At 42.1% G+C, this 23,069-nt stretch overlaps 1 protein-coding gene and 1 pseudogene across 1 annotated transcript in view; both read left to right on the forward strand.

The window, feature by feature from the left end:
* The first annotated feature begins 3,263 nt into the window (after nt 1-3,263).
* The window catches only part of Psmd1 (proteasome 26S subunit, non-ATPase 1), a 76,861-nt gene continuing 57,055 nt past the window's right edge, over nt 3,264-23,069 (forward strand). The window contains exons 1-9 of the mRNA XM_031368250.1: nt 3,264-3,445; nt 9,492-9,535; nt 10,712-10,785; nt 10,926-11,095; nt 12,180-12,385; nt 14,368-14,511; nt 15,584-15,810; nt 19,006-19,066; nt 20,120-20,248. Coding sequence (XP_031224110.1) covers nt 3,430-3,445; nt 9,492-9,535; nt 10,712-10,785; nt 10,926-11,095; nt 12,180-12,385; nt 14,368-14,511; nt 15,584-15,810; nt 19,006-19,066; nt 20,120-20,248 — 1,071 coding nt within the window. The 5' untranslated portion in view covers nt 3,264-3,429. The remainder of the gene's footprint in view (nt 3,446-9,491; nt 9,536-10,711; nt 10,786-10,925; nt 11,096-12,179; nt 12,386-14,367; nt 14,512-15,583; nt 15,811-19,005; nt 19,067-20,119; nt 20,249-23,069) is intronic.
* Nucleotides 21,687-23,065, forward strand: LOC116088688 (annotated as a pseudogene).

Here is a 23,069-nt window from a genome sequence, read left to right on the forward strand (position 1 = left end):
CAAAATTCTGACAATGTATCAGGAACTTTTTGCCAGGAGCTTTCTAGCACTTGCTAACAAGGAGACCAGAATACAGGGCATTGTTGGCTTCCTTTGACATATTTTTTCCTATATATTATCACATATTTCCGATCTGTTTTGTTTTTAATATTTCTGTTTTTCAATTTATGTATTTGTTTAATGTATGAATGCTCTATCTGCATGTACACCTGCATGCCAGAAGAGGGCATCACATCCCTTTAGAGATAGTCATAAGCCACCATGTGGTTGCTAGGAATCAAACTCAGGACTTCCAAAAGAGCAGCCAGTGTGCTCTTAACTGCTGAGCCGCCGGGCAGTGGTGGCACACGTCTTTAATCCCAGCACTTGGGAGGCAGAGGCAGGCAGATTTCTGAGTTCCAGGTCAGCCTGGTCTACAGAATGAGGTCCAGGACAGCCAGGGCTACACAGAGAAACCCTGTCTCAAAAAACCAAAAACAAAACAACAACCAATCAACCAACAACCAAAACCTGCTGAGCCATCCCACCAGCCCATTGTTTTGTTTTTTGAGGCAGAGTCTCTCTACGTAGCACCAGCTGTCCTGGAACTCACTATAGATCAGGCTGACCTTGAATTTATGGAGCTCCCCAGCCTCTGCCTTCTGAATGAGCAACCACACCCAGTCATACTTCTGCCTTGTGAAGCATGTAAACTGTACAGTATTAGCTGTTCCAGAAGTAAGGTTTTAAAGGTCTTATGGAGGCTATGGATGTGGCTCAGTAGGTAAAGTGCTTACCTAGTATGCAGGAGGCCCTGGTCCAATTGTCAGCACTGCAAAAACCAGATGTTGTGGCACACATCTGGAATTCCTGCATTCCCCAACCAGACCTTGATCAGAAGTTCAAGGTTCTCCTCAGTTACAAAGAAAGCTCGAAGACAACCTGGGCTATTATGTAAAATCCCCCCATTCTTATTATTTATAATAGACTAGTTTATTATCATAATAAAGTACTGTGAAGTTTTTGTATTTTGGAGGCAGGCTTCTTTCCTTCCCTCCTTTCTTTTTTTAAAGGTTAATTTTATTTATATGAGTACACTATAGCTGTCTTCAGGCATACCAGAAGAGGGCATTGGATCCCATTATAGATGGTTGTGAGCCACCATGTGGTTGCTGGGTATTGAACTCAGGACCTCTAGAAGAGCAGTAGGTGAGCCATCTCTCCAGCCCAGCTTTCTTTCTTTCTTTTTTAAAGATGTATTTATTACTTATTTGTGTGTATATGTGCACTTGAGTATAGGTACCTGTGGAGGCCAGAAGAGAGACCACATTCCCCCAGAGCTGGAGTAACAAGTAGTTGTGAGTTACTCGATGTGGGTGCTGGGAACTGGACTTGGGTCCTCTGGACGCTTAGCCACTAAGCAACTCTATGAACGGCCCTTTTAAAACACAGTCTTACTGTATGACTCCTACGTCACTAGAATTCACTATGGAGACGAGGCTGGCCTAGAACTCACAGAGGTCTGCCCACCCTTGCCTCCCAGGGGGTATATCACCATGTTTGACACCCGGAAAGTCTATTTGTGTGTGTGTGTGTGTTCATATTTGGCGGGAAGCCTTCGCTGGATGAGGCTATACAAAATACACAGGCATGGAGGCAAGCTTGTGCCAAACATATATATGCATATGCACATATATACACATATGTGCAAGCAGGCCGGAGGTTGACATTGGGTGTCTTCCTCAATTGCTCTCCCACCCTTCCCTACCCACAACTCTGGCAGTCCTGGAGCCCACTTGTAGACCAGGCTGGCCTTAAATCCACAGAGATCTTCCTGCCTTTGCCTCTGCTTCCTGAGTGCTATGATTAAACAGAGTCTCTTTCTAGATCTGGAGCCCACCAACTGGCTACACAGGCTGGCCAGCGAGCCCCAGATAGCCACCACCTGTCTTCACCTCCTCCAGCTTGGGTTTACACTGGCCGCTGGAAATACAATCTCAACCTCAGGTCTTCACACTTCTATGGGAACCACTTAAGCGACCAAGCCGTCTCACCTCAGGTCTTCACACTTCTATGGCAACCACTTAAGCGACCAAGCCGTCTCTCCAGCAGTATCCCAACACCACCTTCCCCTGAGAGATTAAAATTAAGTTTTCAAGCTATACTGTGGGAACTTAGCCGTTGGTTATACTCAGCGGGAGGCCAGTTCCCAAGAACCCAGAAACAAGGGAACCAAGACGACCTGGTCCCAGAACCCAGAAACAACCCGGCCCAAAACAATTGCCAGGTGGCTAGCCCGTCCCTGGACCCTAGCACGAGCCAGCACCAATCATAAACCACTCTGTACCTTCCCCTTACCCCAGTCTTCCCTTTTGCCCCAACAACTGCACAGAAATAAAAAGCTGCCTAAGACCGCGCTCGGGGCCAGACTCCTCTAAAAAGCCTCTTGCAGATTGCATCGAGTCCCTCCTGGAATCTCACACCCCCACTTTATTTTTTTAAGATTTTTTTTTTTTTTTTTACTTATTTTATGTACATGATACACACTCTAGCTGTACAGATAGTTGTGAGCCTTCATCTGGTTGTTGGAATTGACTTTTAGAACCTCCGCTCGCTCCGGCCAACCCTGCTAGCTCCCGTAGACCCTGACGCAAAGATTTATTATTATAAATAAGTACACTGTATCTGTCTTCAGATGCACCAGAAGAGGGCATCAGATCTCTTTACAGGTGGTTGTGAGCCACCACGTGGTTGCTGGGATTTGAACTCAGGACCTTCGGAAGAGCAGTCAGGGCTCCTACCTGTTGAGCCATCTCACCAGCCCAACCTTCCCCCACTTTGATAGCAGATCTATTATAGCCCAGGCTGGCCTCGAATTCAAGATCCTTCTGCCTCAGTCGCTTTTCTAAGAAAACACTTCCCTGTATTCTCTGTAGTCTTGGGTTGATGGGCATTATTGCAGTGAGACCGCCACATCATTAGGTGGCGCCGCGAGCACTGCTCATACCTCCCCTAACACACTTAGCAATGGCGGGTGATGAGTGGGCCTCTCTTTGCAAGGGTGTCTAATTTGAAGCCTGATGGCAAGTGCAAATGAATGTTCATTCGCAGCCGGCCAGATCTCTGACCTCACGGAGAGTTATTAAAAAACAAAAAAACAAAAAAACAACGGCATGCTTTTTACCTTGCTGCGTGATCCCGAGAGGCGGAAGCTGCACGGAAGACACAGGCGTGGAGGTGGATCTGCGCCAAGCCTCAGGCGGAGATGCGGGCAGCCCTAGGGCGGGCGGGGTCCTCGGCTAGAAGCGAGCCGGCGGCCTGTGGAGGGGTCTGACTGAGCAGCGCACCCGGGAACCTGGAGGTGCGGTAGAGCCAGCGGGCCCTGAGCTGACAGATCCAGGGCTTGGCCGGGACTGTGGACGAGCGGATCGGCGAGGGCAGGGCGCAGCCATGATCACTTCAGCCGGTGAGTGCGGCCGGGAGCAGGCGCCCCAGGGAGGATCCGCCGCCGCGCCGGCGTTTAGCTGAGTCAGGGCGGGTGACTGGGCACCTCCGGGTCGAGCGCCGGCCTGCGAGGCCCCTCTGCCCCAGGCCCACCGCGGGGATCAAGGGCTGGGAAACTGGCCAGGCCACTGCAGGCCCCTTGAGTTCGTAGGGTAGGACCAGGTAGCAACCTGGGCGTCCCTCTCCAGCCACACCCCCGTGCCAGGACCGGACCGGGCTCCTAGGCGGTCGCTGGACCTTTATTCTCTGTCCGCTTCTTGGTCGAGAGACCCCCCCCACACCCCAACCCTTCCCCGCAGGTGTTTCGGTTTGGGATGGGCTCCGGTGTCATCGTAAGCATCTTAGAGCAGCTCCTGGGTTGGCAGCCTAAGTGCTACACTAAGTGCTTCTGGCTCCTCCATGAGTTATCTTCTCTTGGAAGTCCGAAAATTAGGTTTGAGGTGGCTGGGTTTCTGGGGCTACCGCATTCACTTAAAGAACCTCGTTCCGCGAAGCCAGCATTGACTTGACAGCCACCTAACTGTGTGTGTTTAGATCCTCAAGGACTGCCACGCCGGTTTCGTACACCTGTGTACTTTTATACGTAGACCCTTGTAATGGCTATTGAAATGGGAAGGTGTGGAGATGAACTTCTAAATGGAGATTTTCAAGCCCACCACTACAGGCTTGATTTGCATATAGCTGTTCTCAGCTTCGATGCTTACATCCCCTTGCTTCGTTGTTGTTTCTTATTCTGTACTTGCTCTACAAGTATTTGATTGTGAACAAACAGGTTCCCAGGAGGCAGTGCTCTGTATGGTGGGAAGCTTAAATGAAGATTGATCTTTATGAAGACTGCCTAAGGGAATTGGTAGAGATGCTAGGGAATCGAACAGTTCTCCCCGCCCCCTTCTCTTTTGTTGTTTTGTCTTTTTTCAGACAGGGTCTCACTGTGAAGCTCTGGCTGTCCTCAAACTCACAGAGATCCTCTACCTCTGCTTCTCATATACTGGGATTAAAAATGTGCACCACTCCACCCCTTAAGTGGTTATTTTCAAACACATGCAGAAGTGTTTGTACTTGAAGTTAGACTTTGGCCCGATAGACACAGATGGTTCCAGTGAATTTTAGTTCCCATCAAAAGAAGCATTTTCTTTTCTTATTTTTCCAGTTAGCTCTGGTGGTAAATACTAGATTTTTTTTTTTTTTTTTTTTTTTGCCACTTGTAAGTATAGTCTTAGGTCCTGCCATTACCACTGGTCTTCAGAGTGTAAGCATCCCTGATCATAGTTGTGTGGGGAATAGAGTACTGTTAGAGTGGGCCCAGAAATAGCCACCTCATTTGGAATGTAGTCCAGGCCACCTTTGTCTCTTAGATTAGCCTCGACCTTTTTTTTTTTTTTTAAAGATTTATTTATTTTATGTGTATAAATACACTGTAGCTGTACCGATGGCCGTGAGCCATCATGTGGTTGCTGGGAATTGAACTCAGAACAGCCCCGCTTGCTCCAGCCCTGCTTCCTCCGGAGTAATTCACTGTAGCTGTCTTCAGACGCACCAGAAGAGGGCATCAGATCTCATTACCGGTGATTGTGAGCCACCATGTGGTTGCTGGGATTTGAACTCAGGACCTTCAGAAGAGCAGTCAGTGCTCTTACCAGCTGTGCCATCTCTCCAGCCCAAGACATTTTTTTTTTTGCCTTCCCACCAATAATTTTTCTAAGCTCATTCCTCCGGCTCCAAATTTGCTTTGGGGACTTTGTGTCATGTTTCTCACTCCCATTACATCCTAAGCACGCTAGACTTTTTGTTCAGTCTCTCTCCTACTTAAGAGTTCTGGTACAAACTGTTCCCACTCCAGCCTTTTCTCTCAGGAGGTGTTGTAGCCCTTAGGTGTTCACCCTTAGCTTTAACCCTCTATTAGAAACACTCGGACTCTCCACTGGCAGCTGCCTCTCTCTCCATCACAGTTCTGTAGTGACCATGTTAACTTGGCTTAAGCTGTTACACTGAACTCCAGAGTAGAATTTTGGGCAGGAGACCCGTTTCCATAATTCTAAGGACGTTGCCGAGTGTGTGGCAGATGTTAAAAGTGTGCCTTGAATGAAGACATCAGTCCCCTGAGATTTTAGAGCAGACTGAAGGAGGACTTGGTAGGAATAGATGGAAATTTTACCTTCTTTGTGGCGTCAGAATTAAGGACTTTGAGGTGCTGCCCTGAAACACTGGGATGATAACAATACACATTTACAGCTTTCAGTTTATGTTTATGGAACACAATTAGCTTCTGCTCCGAGCTTTTTGACATTTTGTTTCCTGTCAGCTCAAGTTAGCTAGCTTAGGACCAGGGCTTAGGATCTCTCCGTAGCACTACAAAGGCCAGAGTCCCGGGACTAGTAGTCATCCATTTACTCACTGGACGCTTGTGTTTGCTAAAAGCAATGGTGAATAGGAGGCCAATGTATACCATTTTTGTTTTGATTTGTTTTTTTGAGAGATTTGATTGTGAAAGGGAACGAGGACAAAGACATTACTACTTATTTACTGGAAGGAAGCATGAATTTGAGTGGAATGGATTTAACACAAGCAAATAGAGGAAGGAACACAGACAAGCTTTAAAAATTAGTTTTCTACCCTCTGTCCTCTTCTGACCTCCTGAATTGACCATTTTCAACTTTCAAGTAATATTTCCAGAATATACCTCTATATTGATAAATAATAGGAAAATATTGCTATTAATTGAGTCAACAATTTAAGACAGCATCTAGTAAGTTTCTGTTATGACATGAACTTTTATTTTTATTCAGATTTATTTATTTTATGTGTGAGTGCTTTACTTTTGTGTATGTATGTGTACTGCCTGTGTGGCCTGGTACCTGTGGATGTCAAAAGAGGGCATCGGATTCCCCAGAACTGGAGTTGTAGGTGGTGCTGTCAGCGGGTGCTGGGATCTGAGCCCTGGTCCTCTGTAAGAGCAAGTAGTGCTCTTAGCCGCTGAACATCGCTCCAGCTTCATAGAAGTTTTCAAAAGCACTTAGGTCAGGAGCGGCAGACATGGCTCAGTGCTTAAGAGGACTTGTTGCTTTTGCAGAGGACCTGGGTTTGATTCCCAGCACCCACATGGTGGCTCACAGTTATCTAGAACTCTAGTTCCTGGGGATCAGATGACCACTTCTGACTTCTGTGAGCACTGAGCACACACAGTACACATACATACATGCTGACAGAACGTTTGCATGTAGAATAAATAAAGTTTAAAAAAAAAAGGACTGAGGTCTTCACCTGTCCAAAGTTGGATTCTGTTTTGTCTTCAAGTAGGAAATATTCGTGTAGGCGTATATAGCATATTTGATTTAGCTGTGCTCATCATTGAAGGCTGATTGCTGTGCCAGGAAACCAAGTAAGACACCAGTCACAGTTGAAACCACACAAGAGAGTCCAAAGATCCATCTCCTCTGGTAAAAAAAAAAAAAAAAAAAAAAAAAAAAGAAAGGCATTCCAATGCAACATTGCCTGTGGTAGGTAACCAGGGTCTTCAGGATTAGTTCTGTGTTACTTAAGATCATTCCGCATGTCCACTGCTCTGGTCTACCATCCGGACCACACCTCCCCACCCACACACACTAGTTACTAAGTGTTTCAATAGTCAATTAAGGCATTTAGTGGTTAAAATGATTTCATTTTACATTTATCTTTCCTCCTCTTTGTTCTGGATGTGTCATAACAACCCACCGTACCAAGGTTTCCACTTTTAGAACAGTGAAGTGCCTTCATTTTACTGCTAAATCTTGTACCTTTTCCTTTGTGGCTTCCCCAAAACTGCTGGAACTGTTGGCCAAAACTGTATTTAGCAGGGGGAAGCAAGCAGTTACACCTTTGAACCAAAATGACAGGGACACACTTTAATAACCAGTTTCAGTGTTTCAGAATGATTTTATAACCAATACGGAAACATATTTAAGAAAATTTGATTTATTTACAGCACAAGGACAGATTTCCCATTTGTTATTTTCCTAGTAATCTTGGTGTTCTTCTGGAGAAGACAGCTTTCGTTTAGTCTCCTCACTGCTGACCCCCTGAGGCTAAGGTGAGGGCGGCCACTGTGCTTGCAGAGACTGCTTGTCATTTAGTAACATTTGTTATTTGTGGGCCAGCACCATGGCTGAGTGGGTAAGGACTCTTGCTTCCAAGCTTGATACCTGAATTCAGTTTCTGGAACCAAAATGGCAGGAGAGAACTGATTGATACAAGTTATAAAAGTTGTATGCACCATGATATGTGGTCACACACAATAAATAGATAAATATAAAAATAAATATTCACACTTTGTTATTTGTGATAGGCAGAGGGTACTTTAACATGGGCACACTGAAGTAATTGAAATGTTACTGTTTTTCTAAGTTAATACTACTTTAAGTTTTGAGTCAAGGTCAGCCTCAGACTTGAGACTCTTGCCTTCACCTCCACAATGCTAAGATTACCGCATGGACCACCACAGTCAGCAATTAGTGGTTTATTTTGTGTGAATACATTTTATTCTAAAGTTGTATAAAAATTTTCCCAGCTTGGTCTTACGTAAGTGAGTAGTTATCTGACTGTAGTAAACACAAGAACCACAGGGAAACTATATTCCTGTGTCTTAACCCCATATTGTCTGATAAAGAAGTTCTGGGGCAAGACCAAGAATTTACACTTGTAGTAAGTTCCTAAGTAATTGTAATACTGTTGGACCAGACACCATACTTTTAAAACAGTTGGGCTAGGCAAAAGACGATACATAGGAAGTTGGTGAGATTTTCAGTATTAACGTTAATATTAATATTTTGGAGTCTAAAAGCTCTAAAATATACACTTTTGTAGTTGTTTCTAAATAGTTTTATTTATGGGCCACTGAGATGGCTCAGTGGGTAAAGGCACTTTCCCCAAGCACAATGACTTGAATTTGATGCCCAGGACCCATGTGGTTAAAGGGCAAACCAACTCCATCATTTGTCCTCTGATATCCATGTATGCTATGGCACACACCTGTCCCCCACAGTAAAAAGCTGTTGTTGGGGAGTGGTGGTGTAAGAGAGAATACGAGAATGTTTATGTGGTATATGCACAAGTGTGTGTGCCCTGCACACATGCCAAGGCAGAGGCTAGAGGAGTACATTGGGTATCCTGTTCCCTTGTGCTGTCTCCTTTTCTGTTTCTCTATCTCTGTCTGCCTTGTTCCTCTGAGACAAGGTCTCTCACTGATCCTGGATCTAGGCTTCAGGCTGGCAAGCCCCAATGATCTTCCCTCCTATCTCTGCCCAACTCCACCAGAGCTGGGATAACTGGTACACGTGGCCATGTGGAGATTTGAACTCGGTCTTCATGCTTGCTAAGCAAGCACTCTTACCTGCTTGGCCATTTCCCTATCCCCACTAACGTCTACAGTTTTAAAGAAAAATAATTGTTTCCCTAATGAAATTATCACTAAAAAACTTTTTTCCTTGTCTCTTGTTTTTTGTATAGATGCAGTGTGTGTGTGTGTGTGTGTGTGTGTGTGTGTGTGTGTGTGTCTGTGTCTGTGTGCGCGAGCACGTGCGCGCCACTGAATGTAGAAGACAAAGGTTACTAATAATATTGTCTTCCTCTATCACTCTGCACGTTGCTTTTTGAGACAGGATTTCACTGAGTGGGCTAGACTAGCTGACCAGTAAGTTCTGGGTATCTTCCTGTGTGTTTGCTAGGATTATGTCTTGCTTTTAAGTGGGTGCTGGGGATTAAACTCAGGACGGGTTGGTAGCAGACGTCTTCTATCACTGTCCATCTTTTTTGAGACGGGGGCCTCTGCTTGTTTCTGCCTCTCCCTTAGAAGCACTGGGATGGTGCCCTTCTTTGTACATGGGTGCTGGGCTCCACCTCTGGTCCCCATGCCTGTGCCTCATGCACTTTACCAGCTGAGCCATCTCACCCGCCCCATTGTTGGGTTTGACTGAGTATCAGTATCTATCTGCATGTGTATGTTTCTTAATTGTGGCATGCCTTTTGTCTTACAGCTGGAATTATTTCTCTTCTGGATGAAGAAGAGCCACAGCTTAAGGTATGAATAGAAGAAAGTCATTTGGCTTACTGTGAATTCTGTGAACAGCTTTGGGTTTGTGATATCTTTACATTTCCCATCATTTAAAGTAGCCATTCTATAGTCTGTAGCCAGTCATTGAAATATAGCTAGAGAGGACAGTATTTTGATACTAGAAATTAATGTAGGGGTTAAAGATCATAAAAAGGCACAGGAGTAAGTAACCCTCACAGAACATTGCTTCTTGTGTTGTATATGTATTTTCTTTCTTTCTTTCTTTCTTTCTTTCTTTCTTTCTTTTTTTTTTTTTTTTTTTTTTTTTTTTTTTTTTTTTTTTTTTTTTGTTTGTTTGTTTGTTTCAAGACAGGGTTTCTCTCTATAGCCCTGGCTGTCCGGGAACTCACTCTGTAGACCAGGCTGGCCTCGAACTCAGAAATCCACCAGCCTCTGCCTCCTAAGTGCTGGGATTAAGCCACCACTGCCTGGTGCATACATATTTTTACTTGACAAAAATGTGGAATACTGGGCAGGCAAGATCTCTCAGTAGGAAAAGGCACTTGCTGCCTAGCTTGACAATCAGAGTTTGATCCCCATAACCTATGTAGCAGAAGAGAACTGACCTCCACTAGCGCCCTATGGCACATGGACACACACATACACACATGCACACATCCAAAGAAATTTAATAAAACAATTATTCTTAAAGTTGGAAACTATTAGAATGTTCTGCAAGTGACCCTAGATACCTGAACTGGTGTAATGTAAACTAGGAGTCTGGAGTCTTAGAGATGCAAAGAAGAAATGTTCACTCTAAGAAACAATAGTACATGCATAGTTTGCTATTCTGTGTTTGAATACAACAAAAAAGAAATGGATAACTCTAAGAAAAAGTACATTAGTTCCTAAATTATGTATTTGCCAGGCATGAAATTTTAAAATAAATATTACTGAGAATTTGGCCATAAACTTGTGGAGACCTGTTTTGTTTTGTTTTTTGAGACAGGGTCCTTCTACATAGCTTTGGCTGTCCTGGAACTATATGAGACCAGGCTGGCCTTGAACTCAGAGATTGGCCTGCCTCTGCCTCAGCAGTGCTGGCATTACAGGTGTGCACCCCCACACCTGGCTGATTGGTGGGCACTTATAGGAAACGTGATGTGAAGTCTTTTTAAAATCCAGTTCTGTTTTATTTTACAGGAATTTGCACTACACAAATTGAATGCAGTTGTGAATGACTTCTGGGCAGAAATTTCTGAGTCTGTAGACAAAATGTAAGAGAACACTTTATTTTGATAAATTTGGATAACTCATTTAGGAGTCTGCTGTTGATTTGTGGCTTGAGTGTTTAAATTGTGAGTTTTTAAGGAAGACCACAGCTTAAATGAGGCCTACCTTTCCTTATTTTTTTCAGAGAAGTTTTATATGAAGATGAAGGTTTCCGGAGTCGGCAGTTTGCAGCCCTGGTGGCATCAAAGGTGTTTTATCACCTGGGGGCTTTTGAGGAGTCTCTGAATTATGCTCTTGGAGCAGGTGACCTCTTCAATGTCAATGATAATTCTGAATATGTGGAGACTATTATAGGTAATTATCTTCCATGTGACAAGGTTTATGTCTTGCAGATACCTTTTTTGCTCTAGTGGATATAGCCTTTTTATTCACTTTAATATCGTGTTGCCAGATCTTAGTTTAATTGGAAGTTCCTGATCATCATCTAATAGTGTTACACAGGCTCCATCTTTATGCCAGCTCCTGACAGAGTGCAGCTTATCTCTGCAGTGACAACCATCTCCAGTCCAGTGAGCAGTTTGATGAAATGATGACGTCAGATTGCTAGTTTTTATAGTTGTCAGTCTTTGTTTTTACTATATCAAAGGCCAGTCCTGGACCCAGAATTCTCTTGCCTGTGGCTCCTGAGTGCTGAGATTACTATAGGCATCTGCCAGAGCTAACTGATAGAGTTGCTGCTAACATAGAAAGGGTTTGTTCTTCATACCATGCTAGCCATTCTTCATAGTCTTGATTTGTTCTACAACACACCTGTGAGGAGCTAGCCTTCTTGCACAGATGAGAAAACGAGGATTTTAAGATGAAAAGATACATGGTTATTAAATAAAACAGTAAGAAATTAAAACCTAGATTGACTCTAAAACTCTTACTGTTATTTTTTGTTTTGTCTATCAAGATGAATTTTGCTATTTATGTAGCCCAGGTCAGCCTAGAACATTATATTTCTTTATATCCCAGGCTATCAAACTTTTGATCTTCTTGCCTTCACCTCTCAGGTTCTGGGATTGTAGTGTGTGGCGCCATGTCTGGCTCACTTGTTGATTTTAGAAATATTGGTGTGGTAGTCTGTCACTGTAACAAAGACTTGAGATTATCCACTTAAAATGAAATGTTTTTTTGAGACAGGGTTTCTCTGTGTATCCCTGGCTGTCTTAGAAGTGCAGATATATAATTTTGATCGAAATAATTAGTAATGTGTGTTGATGCGTAGTCCTTTGTTGTTACTGTTATAAAAATGACTTAATTGGAAGTTCTAGCATTTTAATGTGTAACTACTACTCTGTACTTATTGTAGTGTTCAGGATCATATATGTAAACATTGTCCTTTTTCTGGTAGTTTAGAACAATTTACAAAATAATTATTTTATTTTCTCCATAGCAAAATGCATTGATCATTATACCAAACAGTGTGTGGAAAATGCAGATTTGCCTGAAGGAGAAAAAAAGCCAATTGACCAGAGATTGGAAGGCATTGTGAATAAAATGTTCCAGCGATGTCTCGATGATCACAAGTATAAGCAAGCTATTGGCATTGCTCTGGAGACCAGGAGACTAGATGTCTTTGAGAAGACTATACTGGAATCTGTAAGTACATAACGTCATTTCAGAGGTTGGGATTGATGGGGAAATCAGCAGAACAGAGTAGTCAAATGCAAACTCTTGGTTTTGTTTTGTTTGGTTTTGGGTTTTGGGTTTTTGAGACAGGGTGTCTCTGCGTGGCCTTGGTTGTCCTCACTCTGTAGCCCAGGCTGCCCTGGAGAGAGCCGCCTGCCTCTGCCTCCTGAGCGCTGGGATTAAAGGCGTGCACCACTGTTGCTCAGACTTTTTAGAATACTTTTATTTGATTCTTTGACACTCATACATGGATGCAGTGTGTATAGATCATTTCCATTCCCACCTTCCTGTCACACTCTTAGACATCCCCATCATGTCGCTTTCCCACCTCGGGACCTCCTTTTTTTTTCATTGCACTTTACTTATTTGTGTGTAGAGGGAGCACATATATGCTACAGAACATGCATAGGAATCAGAAGACAATGGAGTTGGTTCTTTCCTTCCTCCATATGAGTCTTGAGGATGAACTTTGGTCAGTCTTGCTATCGAGTGTTTTCACCTACTGAGTCACCCTATCAGTCTGTCTTTCTTTATAACTTACAGAGTCTAATTAGTGCTTCCTGAATGTACATGGGTCTAGTGTCCTCCCACTGAGCATAGCAGCCCACCAGTGGTCATACCCCCAAAGAAAAATGACTTCCCTTCCTCAACATCCATCAATTGCTAATAGCTCTTCAGCTAGAGCTAAAGTCTGTTGAACCTTTCCTCATCCATGTTGGAATGGTGTCTGGTTTGGGCCTGTGCAAATCTTTATGCAGGTGACCAGAGCTGCTATGAACTCATGAATACAGTAGTCGTGTCATGTCCAGGTGATAGCATTTGCAGTCTCCCATTCTCCCAACCCTTCAACTCTAATCTACATGCGTTCCATTTCTCAGTGCTCCCTAAGTGGTTGGTATAAATGTCTGTTAGAGCTGAACTCACAGCAGTCATTTATTCTCAGCACCGTGGCTGGTTATAAGTCTGTAAGAAGTTTCTTTGACCAAGGTTGATAGCCCCACTAACCTATGGGCATAAACATAAGCATTTAGAAGGTATTGAACACTATGTCCTTTTAATAAAATGAGTATCAAACAAAGGCTCGAGTCACTCAGAGCCACTTTATGCTTTCTGACCTTTGGGTGAATGTGGGCAGCAAGTCAGAGGGGCTGTAGCGGCAAGGTGGCGGGGGGTGGGGGGGGAGGGCTGAAGCATGCAGCACTTGGCAGGTTTTTATAACAGGATGACTTACAGGAGCTGTGTTCGCTTACTGATATCCTGACTGACCACTAAGTAGTATTAAATTATTTTCACTCCTTGTTTGTTTTGTGTTTTGGTTTGTTTTAGTTTTGGTTTAGTTTTAGTTTTGTTGTTTTTCTGAAATAGAGTCACATGCAGGCCAGTGTGGCCTCCAGTTTGAATTCCTGACTTCTTCTTCACCCAAACTATGGGATCATGGATGAGTACCACCATGCCTGCTTTTTCTTCACATAGTTTTCCCATGAAGATATAGAAATATGTAGTTACTCTTATGATTCCTTCAGGCCACGTGTGTGGCACATGTCTTTAATCCACACACTTGGAATGTGAAGACAGGAGGATTGACTTCGAGACGCTCTGAGAAAGCGGAAGGCTGGAAAGGAGCCTCAGAGCAGGATGCTCTCCTGCATGTCGCCTTATGTCACAAAACTAACCTCTAAATGGGGTTACAGTTTTTTTTTAGTTTTTCTTTTGTTTTGTTTGTTTTATTTTTAAGTTTAAATCATAGCTAGGTGGTGGTTCACATGCCTTTAATCCTAGCACTTAGGAAGCAGATGCACGCAGATCTCTGGGTTCAGGGCAGCCTGAACTACATAGAGAATCCCTGTCTCGAAAAACCTAAAGAAAAAAAAGGAAATTAAAACAATTTGGTTTCTCAATATACATAATGCTTTAGTAACTAAATAATGATGCCTTTAAATTGTGTCTTTCAGAATGATGTCCCAGGAATGCTAGCTTATAGCCTCAAACTCTGCATGTCTTTAATGCAGAATAAGCAGTTTCGGAATAAAGTATTGAGAGTCCTGGTTAAAATCTACATGAACTTGGAAAAACCTGATTTCATCAATGTTTGTCAGGTACTTACTCTGCTTTCCTCACTGTGACACCACTCGTGTCACATCCTGTGCATCACAGTTCTTTCTGCTGAGCTGCTGTGATGGCTTTGTATAGGTAAGCTCAGCTGATCTTTGCACATACTGTGAGGATAAGATACATGGAGTGTATTCCTTTTACTAATAAATGGGATCTCGCAACACTTAAAAATTATTGTGTATGTTCTTAATTCAGTTTGATATAATCTGTGGGCTCATTACTTAAAACACAACTAAACATTGGCTATGTTTTATCTTTTTCAATTTTGGTACCACTTAAAATTTTCAAGTAGCATAGAAGATGTATGAAAGAAAGACTGATTTTTCCCCCTTCTGTAGTCCTTTCCCTAAGATAATGGTAGATGTTTTCCCCAGTTTTTTGCACATTTTGATCTACTACACTCTTTTCAGTGTCTGTAGCTTTCACTGACTGGAGATATGCATGATTTACTTTAATGCAATTAATATACTATATATGCTTTTATATACTGCTTAGGAACAGCATTTTTCATATTCATTGTAATAAGTATAAAGATATATAGATATATCTTTTTTAAAAAGGCAAGTGGATCTTACGGTTCAGGCCAGCCGAGTTCCAGGACAGCCAGAGCTGCAAAGAGAAGCCCTGTCTTGAAAAATCAAATAAATAAATTATGGATGTGACTAAAAGAAGTGATGATTGCTGAGTGTGCTAGTGCCCATCTTTAGTCTCAGTACTCAGGAGGTTAAGCCAAGAAGATATTTGTTTGAGTTTGAGGCCAGCCTGGTCTACATACCTAGCAAGTTCCAGGCCAGTTAGCTAATCAGGGATACACAGAGATCTTGTCTCAATAAAAAGAAGTGAAAATTGATTCAGCAGCTAATATTGAATACTGCTAGCCACCAGACACAGGATTAGGACTGTGAATGTGATATTTTAGGAAAAATTTACTTAGTATTGGGTTCTGAATGAAATGCGAGGCTAGATACAGTTTTTATTGGGGACTGTTTGTCGTTCTCTAAGTACCTTGCATATGACGTTTTCAGTTACTATGTGCTTGTTCTTTATCCATTTCAGTGCTTAATTTTCTTAGATGATCCTCAGGCCGTGAGTGATATTTTAGAAAAGCTGGTAAAGGAAGACAACCTGCTGATGGCCTATCAGATTTGTTTTGATTTGTACGAAAGTGCTAGCCAGCAGTTTTTGTCATCTGTAATCCAGAATCTTCGAACTGTTGGTACCCCTATTGCTTCTGTGCCTGGATCTACCAATACGGGTACTGTGCCAGGATCAGAGAAAGACAGGTATATTTCCTTCTTCTGCGTGAGAGCTAACTCTGTACTCATCTGGGGACTCAGTGGGCTACTCAGAGAGCAGCTTTTAAGAAGAAATCAGTTAAATCAGCTTCTACAGATAAGGTCTTGTGCTATTGCCCTGTCTTGTACTATGATAGGCAAAGCAAAGTGGATCCTCCTAGAAAGAAACAGACAGGATTGGATGGTAAGGAAGGTATGTCAGATAACGTGTGGCTGCTAACAATTATAATAAAATATGTGGGATGGGTGGTCCAAGGTATTTGTCTCAGATTCATCTGAGCTAAATATTTAGAAAGAATATTCTAAATATTCTGGGCTTTGCACTTCTGGAAAAATCAATATCTTAGACCCACACAATATGCAGTTTTCCCTTCATATCTATATATTTAGACCAGCAGTGTAATATGTTTGTATCTTGTCTGTTCAAGCATGTTTTTTCTTCCAAAATTGTCTGGTTAGCAATAAGAGTCATTGTTTTGAAACCTATTAAGATCTTTCTTCTCTTTCAGCTGTAATGCCTTCCTCATAAACTTTAAACAAAATTCTAGATCTAGAAAGTATCCTTCAAGGCTCCATAGCCAAATCCACAAGCACATTGACCAGTTAGACTGACTAAGTGAGGAGGGTCAGTCCCTAGACAGAACAGTCTAAGCATTACTTACATAATGTGCTAATATGGTCTGTGTCAGTTTGACGTAGTCATCTGAGAAGAGGAGATCTTGGTTGAGAAATTCCCTCCACCAGACTGCCTGTAAGCAGGTCTATAGGGCAATTACTTGATGAATGACAAGTAGGGGGAGGGCAGCCTACTGTAGGCATTGCCACTTTGTGCAAGTGTTGTATAAAAGAGCAGTGTGTGCAAACCACAGGACCAGACAGTGAGCGGTGTTCCCCGCAGACAGTGAGCGGTGTTCCCCGCAGACAGTGAGCGGTGTTCCCTGCAGCCTCGGCTTTAGTTCTACCTCCAGATTCCTGCCTGGAGTTCCTTTTCTGACTGTCCTCATGGTGGGCTGAGAGTGGGACATGTAAGCCAAATAACACCCCTCCCACCTTTGTAGTGGTGATCATCACAGCATGGGAAGCAGATTCCCTGGAGACTGGTACGGAGTAAGGACGGTGTTGCTGTGAAGTATCTGACCATGTTGTTTTGTGGGGACTATGAAGTATTTGTAAGTTTGGGGGGAAGGGGCCATTGAGTGCTTAGAGTTTAATGGGCTGTTCTGTGGGAGGCTGAAAGATCTTTTCTCCTCCCTCTGCTTTCTTGTTGACCTGTTTGTCTTTCCTTATATGAGTACTACCTTTTTTATTACTAAGACTTGTGTCTTCAAATCAAATAATATGAGATGTTTTTATCCCATTGCTGGGATCCTTGTAAATTCTGTACACTCTACCACTGAGATACATCTCAAACCCCCAGATCCACACTTTGATTCTTCTTTTATTGTGGCTGTTGTAGATCTGTGGCATTTCTGTGAGCCTGTGGGGATTTTGACTGGGATTGTGTTGAATCTCTTCACTGAAATCTCACAATACCGAACCTGTAACTCTGACAGTATTCAGCCCATAATCTATGAACATGGTACTTTTCTTTATTTACTTTTTAGCTTTAGAAAAATTTAAAAATAGATCCTTCTATAAAACTTTGTACATAGGAATCATACATACATCTGCCAGTAGAGATCATTTCCCGTCTTCCTTTCTCCTTGTCCCCTTTTATCTCCCCTGGCTGTGATTCCCATTGTATTTTAGAATAGAATGAAAATGAATATCCTTTGTTCCTGATATGAGGGGAGTAGCATTTAGTTTCCTGCCCCCCCCCCCCACTTACCCTTGTTTATTTATAGAAGTTTCTCTGTTGATTTTTTGTTTCTTTGTTCTTGGATTCTTTTTAAAGTCATTCTATGTTTCTCTGCTGTCATTTCATTGTGACTTAATCTTTTCTATGGGCTTTTTTTTTCTCATCTGTAATTTTCTACTAGTTGCATTTTAATTTCTGAGTTTCTCTAATTCAGGAGCTTTCCCCAGGCTGGCCAGAGTGCTGGGGGGATACGCGCATTGGCTACTGTGTAGTTCTCTGTAGTGCTAAGGGTTGAACCCAGTGCTCCATGCGTGCTGTATCAAATAATCTATGTTCTTACCCAGTCTGATTCTCTCTTTCTCTCTTTTTTTTTAAGATTTACTTTTTTAATTTATGAGTACAGTGTAGCTGTCTTCAGACACACCAGAAAGGGCATCAGATCCCATTACAGATGGTTGTGAGCCTCCATGTGGGAACTGAACTCAGGACCTCTGGAAGAGCTGTCCACTGACAGCTTAACTGCTGAGCCATTTCTCCATCCCTGATTCTATTTTTTTATTTTAAATCATTTTTTTTCTTCTTCTCCCCTACCCCCCACCCCCTTTTGGAAAGAGTCTTACTGTGTAATCCTGGCTAGCCTGCAATTCATTGTGTAGACCAGGCTGGCCTCAAACTCAGAGCTCCACCTGTCTCTTCCTCCTTAATGCTAGGATTAAAGGCGTGCGCCACCATGCTAATGTCCACTACTTAAAATAAAATTTCTCATATAATTTTGTATATTATTATATCATAATTTTCTATGATTTATTTTACTAGAATTGGCTTCCCCAAACTTTTACAAAGGTGGCTTGTTTAAGCTTATTTTTTTTATTTTCAGTGTTCCCTGAAACTTTCTTTCTCTTGTGTTGTGTTCATGAGGTAGCAAACAAAGCAAGAGTATGATTTTCTCTCCATCACTGTCTTCTGACCGAGCAGGAAGTATCAGTTGTTTGGCTTTAGAGTTGCGGGGATGCCAGGATTTACTGAGCACTGTTTTCATAGCTGCTGGTGGTCGGTCCATCTCCACCTGATTTAGGAATGCACAAGAATTTTTTGTCCCCTGTTCTAGTTGTATTTATTATTCAAGAATTTTGCTAGCTAGATTTGGGTTTTTTGTTTGTTTTTGTTTTTTTTAAAGAGTTTATTTGGGGAAAATTTAGTAACTGCTTCCTCCATCTTAGAGATGCTAAAGTCTTATTTCTTATTGAATAATACCCACAAAGTAAGTTTATTTTCTTGTAGAATAATTTGGACATAGTTCAGATCTACGCTATAACTAAATTGCCTGTAGCTTCTATTTAGAAGAGATGTGTTGAAGTGCTGATGGTTGGCTTTCCTCGTTTCAGTGACCCCATGGAGACAGAGGAGAAGACAGCCAGTGCAGCGGCCGGGAAGACACCGGATGCCGTGAGTGTACAGAGAGCGTGCTCAACTCTCACAGGGCTTTTTATTCCTAATCTTCCTCTTCCTCCTCCTCCTCTTCTACTTCATTATTTTGGGGTAGGGTGGGGAGACGGGGAACTGTCACTATGCAGCACTGGCTGGAATTCAGTACAATAGATCTGACTTGAATTCTGCCTGACAAGTGTTGGGATTAAAGGTGTGTACCACCATGACCAGCACGTTTTACATACATGATATATATACTTGAATTTTTAAAAGTTTTGGGTTTTTTTGTTTTGTGATGCCAGAGTTACTTTATAAAAATGGATTTTCTATGAAAATTCATTCAGAGGACCCAGATTTAATTCTAGCACCTACATTGTGGTTCACAGCTACCAGTAACTCCAGTTCCAGGGGAGCCTATTCCTCCTTTTGGCCTCTGTGGGTACCAGGCATGGAAATAGTGCGCAGCCAATCCATAAAGGCAAACACCCACATAGATAAAAATAAAGAAATGTTTAAAAGTAAATCTGAGCTACCACGGGTCCTGAGAAGTAGCTGGGCAGTTAACTGTGCTGCTTTCAGGAGCCTTAGTCGGGTTCCTGTCACCTGTGGTAGGAGGCCCATCCGCCTGTCACCCTCATCTTTGGGAAACTTGATGCTTTCTTCTGACCCCTGCACACACATGCCATACATTCACACAGACGTAGATAAATTTAAAAAATCATAAAATAAATTTTGGTTCAGAAAGCTACCTTGGAATAAATTGTTCCCTTCTCTTGCACTTGTAGTCTATCTTAGTGAAACGTAATGAAGGAAATTGTGTGTTTTCCAAACAATGATAGTTGAATTTTTTTAGATCTTGTCATTGAAATATGAGGAAAACACAGTGTGTATGTATGAGAGTGTGTGTTATATGTTGTGTGTTGTGTGTATGCAAGACTGTGTGCATGTGAGTGTGTGTGAATGTATGTGTGCATTTGAGTGTGATTGTTTTCATTGGTTTAAGATTGATGAAATAAAAGTGTAGTGAACTCTATTAATGTTAATATTTTTTATTCCTTTTTGTTTTGGCAGAGTCCAGAGCCCAAGGACCAGACACTGAAAATGATTAAAATTTTAAGTGGTGAAATGGCTATTGAATTACACCTGCAGTTCCTAATACGAAATAATAACACAGACCTCATGATTCTGAAAAACACAAAGGTAGAAAGTTTTCTATAATGGAGCATTCTTTTATATTTCTTGAGGCTTTGTTTTATGCCTATAATCAAGAGGATGATAAAGTTTTTGTAAAAATAATGAGTGTGGCCCAACTCCACGTACGAACATCTACTCAGCATGTGTGAGTGTGTCTCTGCATTGACTGTCTGGCATGAGAAGGGTCGTACTTATTGAGGAAGGGAATCAGCAAGGACTGAGTTCCTGTTGTCCTGGTCTCTTGTTCAGAAGTGTGGCAAATTTTTTGTTTCATTTTAAATACATTTTTGTCTTCACAGTTAAACATGATAGCACAGTCAATATATTAACATAGTTTATATGACTGTATTTCATCCTTGAGCAGACTCGGACTTCATTGTTACGTTTATTGAGATGTTGATCCTAATAAATTTTAATTTTTGAACAGGTGTGATTGCATAGTTAGTTCTAAAAGGCTAGAGCAGTAGCTCAGCTGGTCAAGTGCTTGCTTGTTTTGCAAACACAAAGACATGAATTCAGTCCCCAGAATCCACAAACAAATTGGTGGGTGTGATGGTGCATGTTTGTAATACTGATGTCGGGGAGTCAGGCGAATCCCTGGGGCTCACCAGCTAACCAGCGTAGCCTATTTGTTGAACTCCAGGCCAATGAGAGACCCTGTCTCAAAAAGCAAGGTGGTCAGCTCCTGGGGACTGACACCTGAGGTGGCACATGCTCCCACGTGAACCCTCACATACAACATAGTACTTTCAAGGCAAAGCTCATTATTATTGCTAGCCCACTGATCTCTTTGTAGTGTACTAAATAAACTTTTTCTTAGGAGTAAAATGTTTTCACCTAAAAAGATAAATAGCATTTAAAAAACCTTTCTTCTTTCTTACTCAGTATGGCTCCCCAGAGACATTTGCTCTTTTTTTTATAGCCATATGCTGTCCAGTGACTAAAACGTGTTTGATTTATGCACATGTGTAGTGCCTTCCGAAACCTTAAGTCCATGATTGCAAATAGGAAAAGATAGAGAGACTCAGTTAGGGCTCCAGAGGCGATTCAGGAGTAGAGAGCCTGCCTGGGATGTAAAAGGCCTTGGGTCATATCCCCAGTCCTGGAGATGCCTTCCTCCCTACAGTGATGTGCACATAGTTTGGTGACTGGCAGAGGTGCGGGTGGGAAGATTGTAGCATTGCTGCTTAAGTTCTTTCAGCACCTTGGAGACCTCAGGCAAGATGCTGAAGAGAAGTAGGAATGTCTGAGTACTTAACTGAGTAGTTAGACCCTTTAAATGCAGGGGAGTAGGAGATCTGCATTCACACTTCAGGTCTGTGACTGATCCGGGCTGTGACACTCCTAGACTCTACAGACCGGAGCTGATGTCAGAAGTGTCAGGAGCTCAAGCAAGTTCAGGCCTGTTTGGGTGACATAAAACCCTGTCCCATAAAACAAACAAATATCTGAGAGTGACCTTAAGTTAATAGTGCATATAAAACTCTTTGTCTTATTTATTCTCAAAAACCCACCTGAGAATAGTGACATTGGTACAGGAAAGAAAGAAAAAGAAGAGAAAAATAGAAAGGGCAAGGACAAGGAAATGGCTCTGTATCCACCAGTGAGACACCACCCCCTCCACCATCAAATGAAATTAGTCCTCCACATGGTGTGGAAGAAGGGGAAGATGATGATTGGGGAGGATACAACTGAGGAAGCTCAAAGGCGCAGAATGGATGAAATCAGTGACCATGCCAAAGGTCTGACACTTAGCGATGATTTGGAAAGAACTGTAGAAGAGCGTGTTAACATCCTGTTTGATTTTGTTAAGAAAAAGAAAGAAGAGGGCATTATTGATTCATCTGATAAAGAAATTATGGCTGAGGCAGAAAGGCTAGATGTAAAAGCCATGGGTCCTCTTGTTTTGACAGAAGTTCTCTTTGATGAGAAGATAAGAGAGCAAATCAAATACAGACACCATTTTCTAAGATTTTTGTCATAACAACAAAAAGGCTCAGAGGTACCTTCTTCATGGTTTGGAATGCGTGGTAGCAATGCATCAAGCTCAGCTGATCTCCAGGATTCCACATATCTTGAAGGAGATGTATGATGCAGACCTTTTAGAAGAGGAGGTCAGAAAAGGCCTCTAAGAAATATGTCTCAAAAGAACTAGCCAAAGAGATTCGTGTCAAAGCAGAGCCATTTATTAAATGGTTGAAGGAAGCAGAGGAAGAATCTTCTGGTGGTGAGGAAGAAGACGAAGCTGAAAATATTGAGGTGGTATATTCAAAGACTGCCAGTGTACCAAAAGTTGACACTGTGAAGTCTGACGACAAGGATGATGACATTGATATTGACGCCATTTAAAAGGATGGGTGCAACTTAGCTTAACAGTGTAATGCTGCAGTTCTTTTCCATTATCAGCCAGAAGTACAACATGTATGTGCAAGAACTAAAGTGGCTTAACATCATGCTACACTTGATACTAAAAAGCTATTACTGGGAGTGGTCTATAATTAAGCCCAATGAGACATCTAGGGAGTCCATACAGTTGTAGTTTGCTTATTTATAGCATGTTTCTTTCGGAAAAACTAGTGGTGGACACATTAGGATCACATTTATACAGTTATAAAAAAATAAAGATTTGATTTTGGTCATTCAAAAAAAAACTCTGTCTTATTTTTACATACTAGCTATTTCATGTTTACATAAAGCGGTGTCCCAAGATTCATATTTTAAATCTCATTTCAATTGTTTTCTGATTTTGCTGCAGAATAGAGCTTCTGAATGTGTATGAGCGTGTGTGTGAATGCTTTGCCAGTGATAAGGAAGTCTCTTTGTTTTT

This window comes from Mastomys coucha, unplaced genomic scaffold (assembly GCF_008632895.1).
Source record: "Mastomys coucha isolate ucsf_1 unplaced genomic scaffold, UCSF_Mcou_1 pScaffold14, whole genome shotgun sequence".
NCBI lineage: Eukaryota > Metazoa > Chordata > Mammalia > Rodentia > Muridae > Mastomys > Mastomys coucha.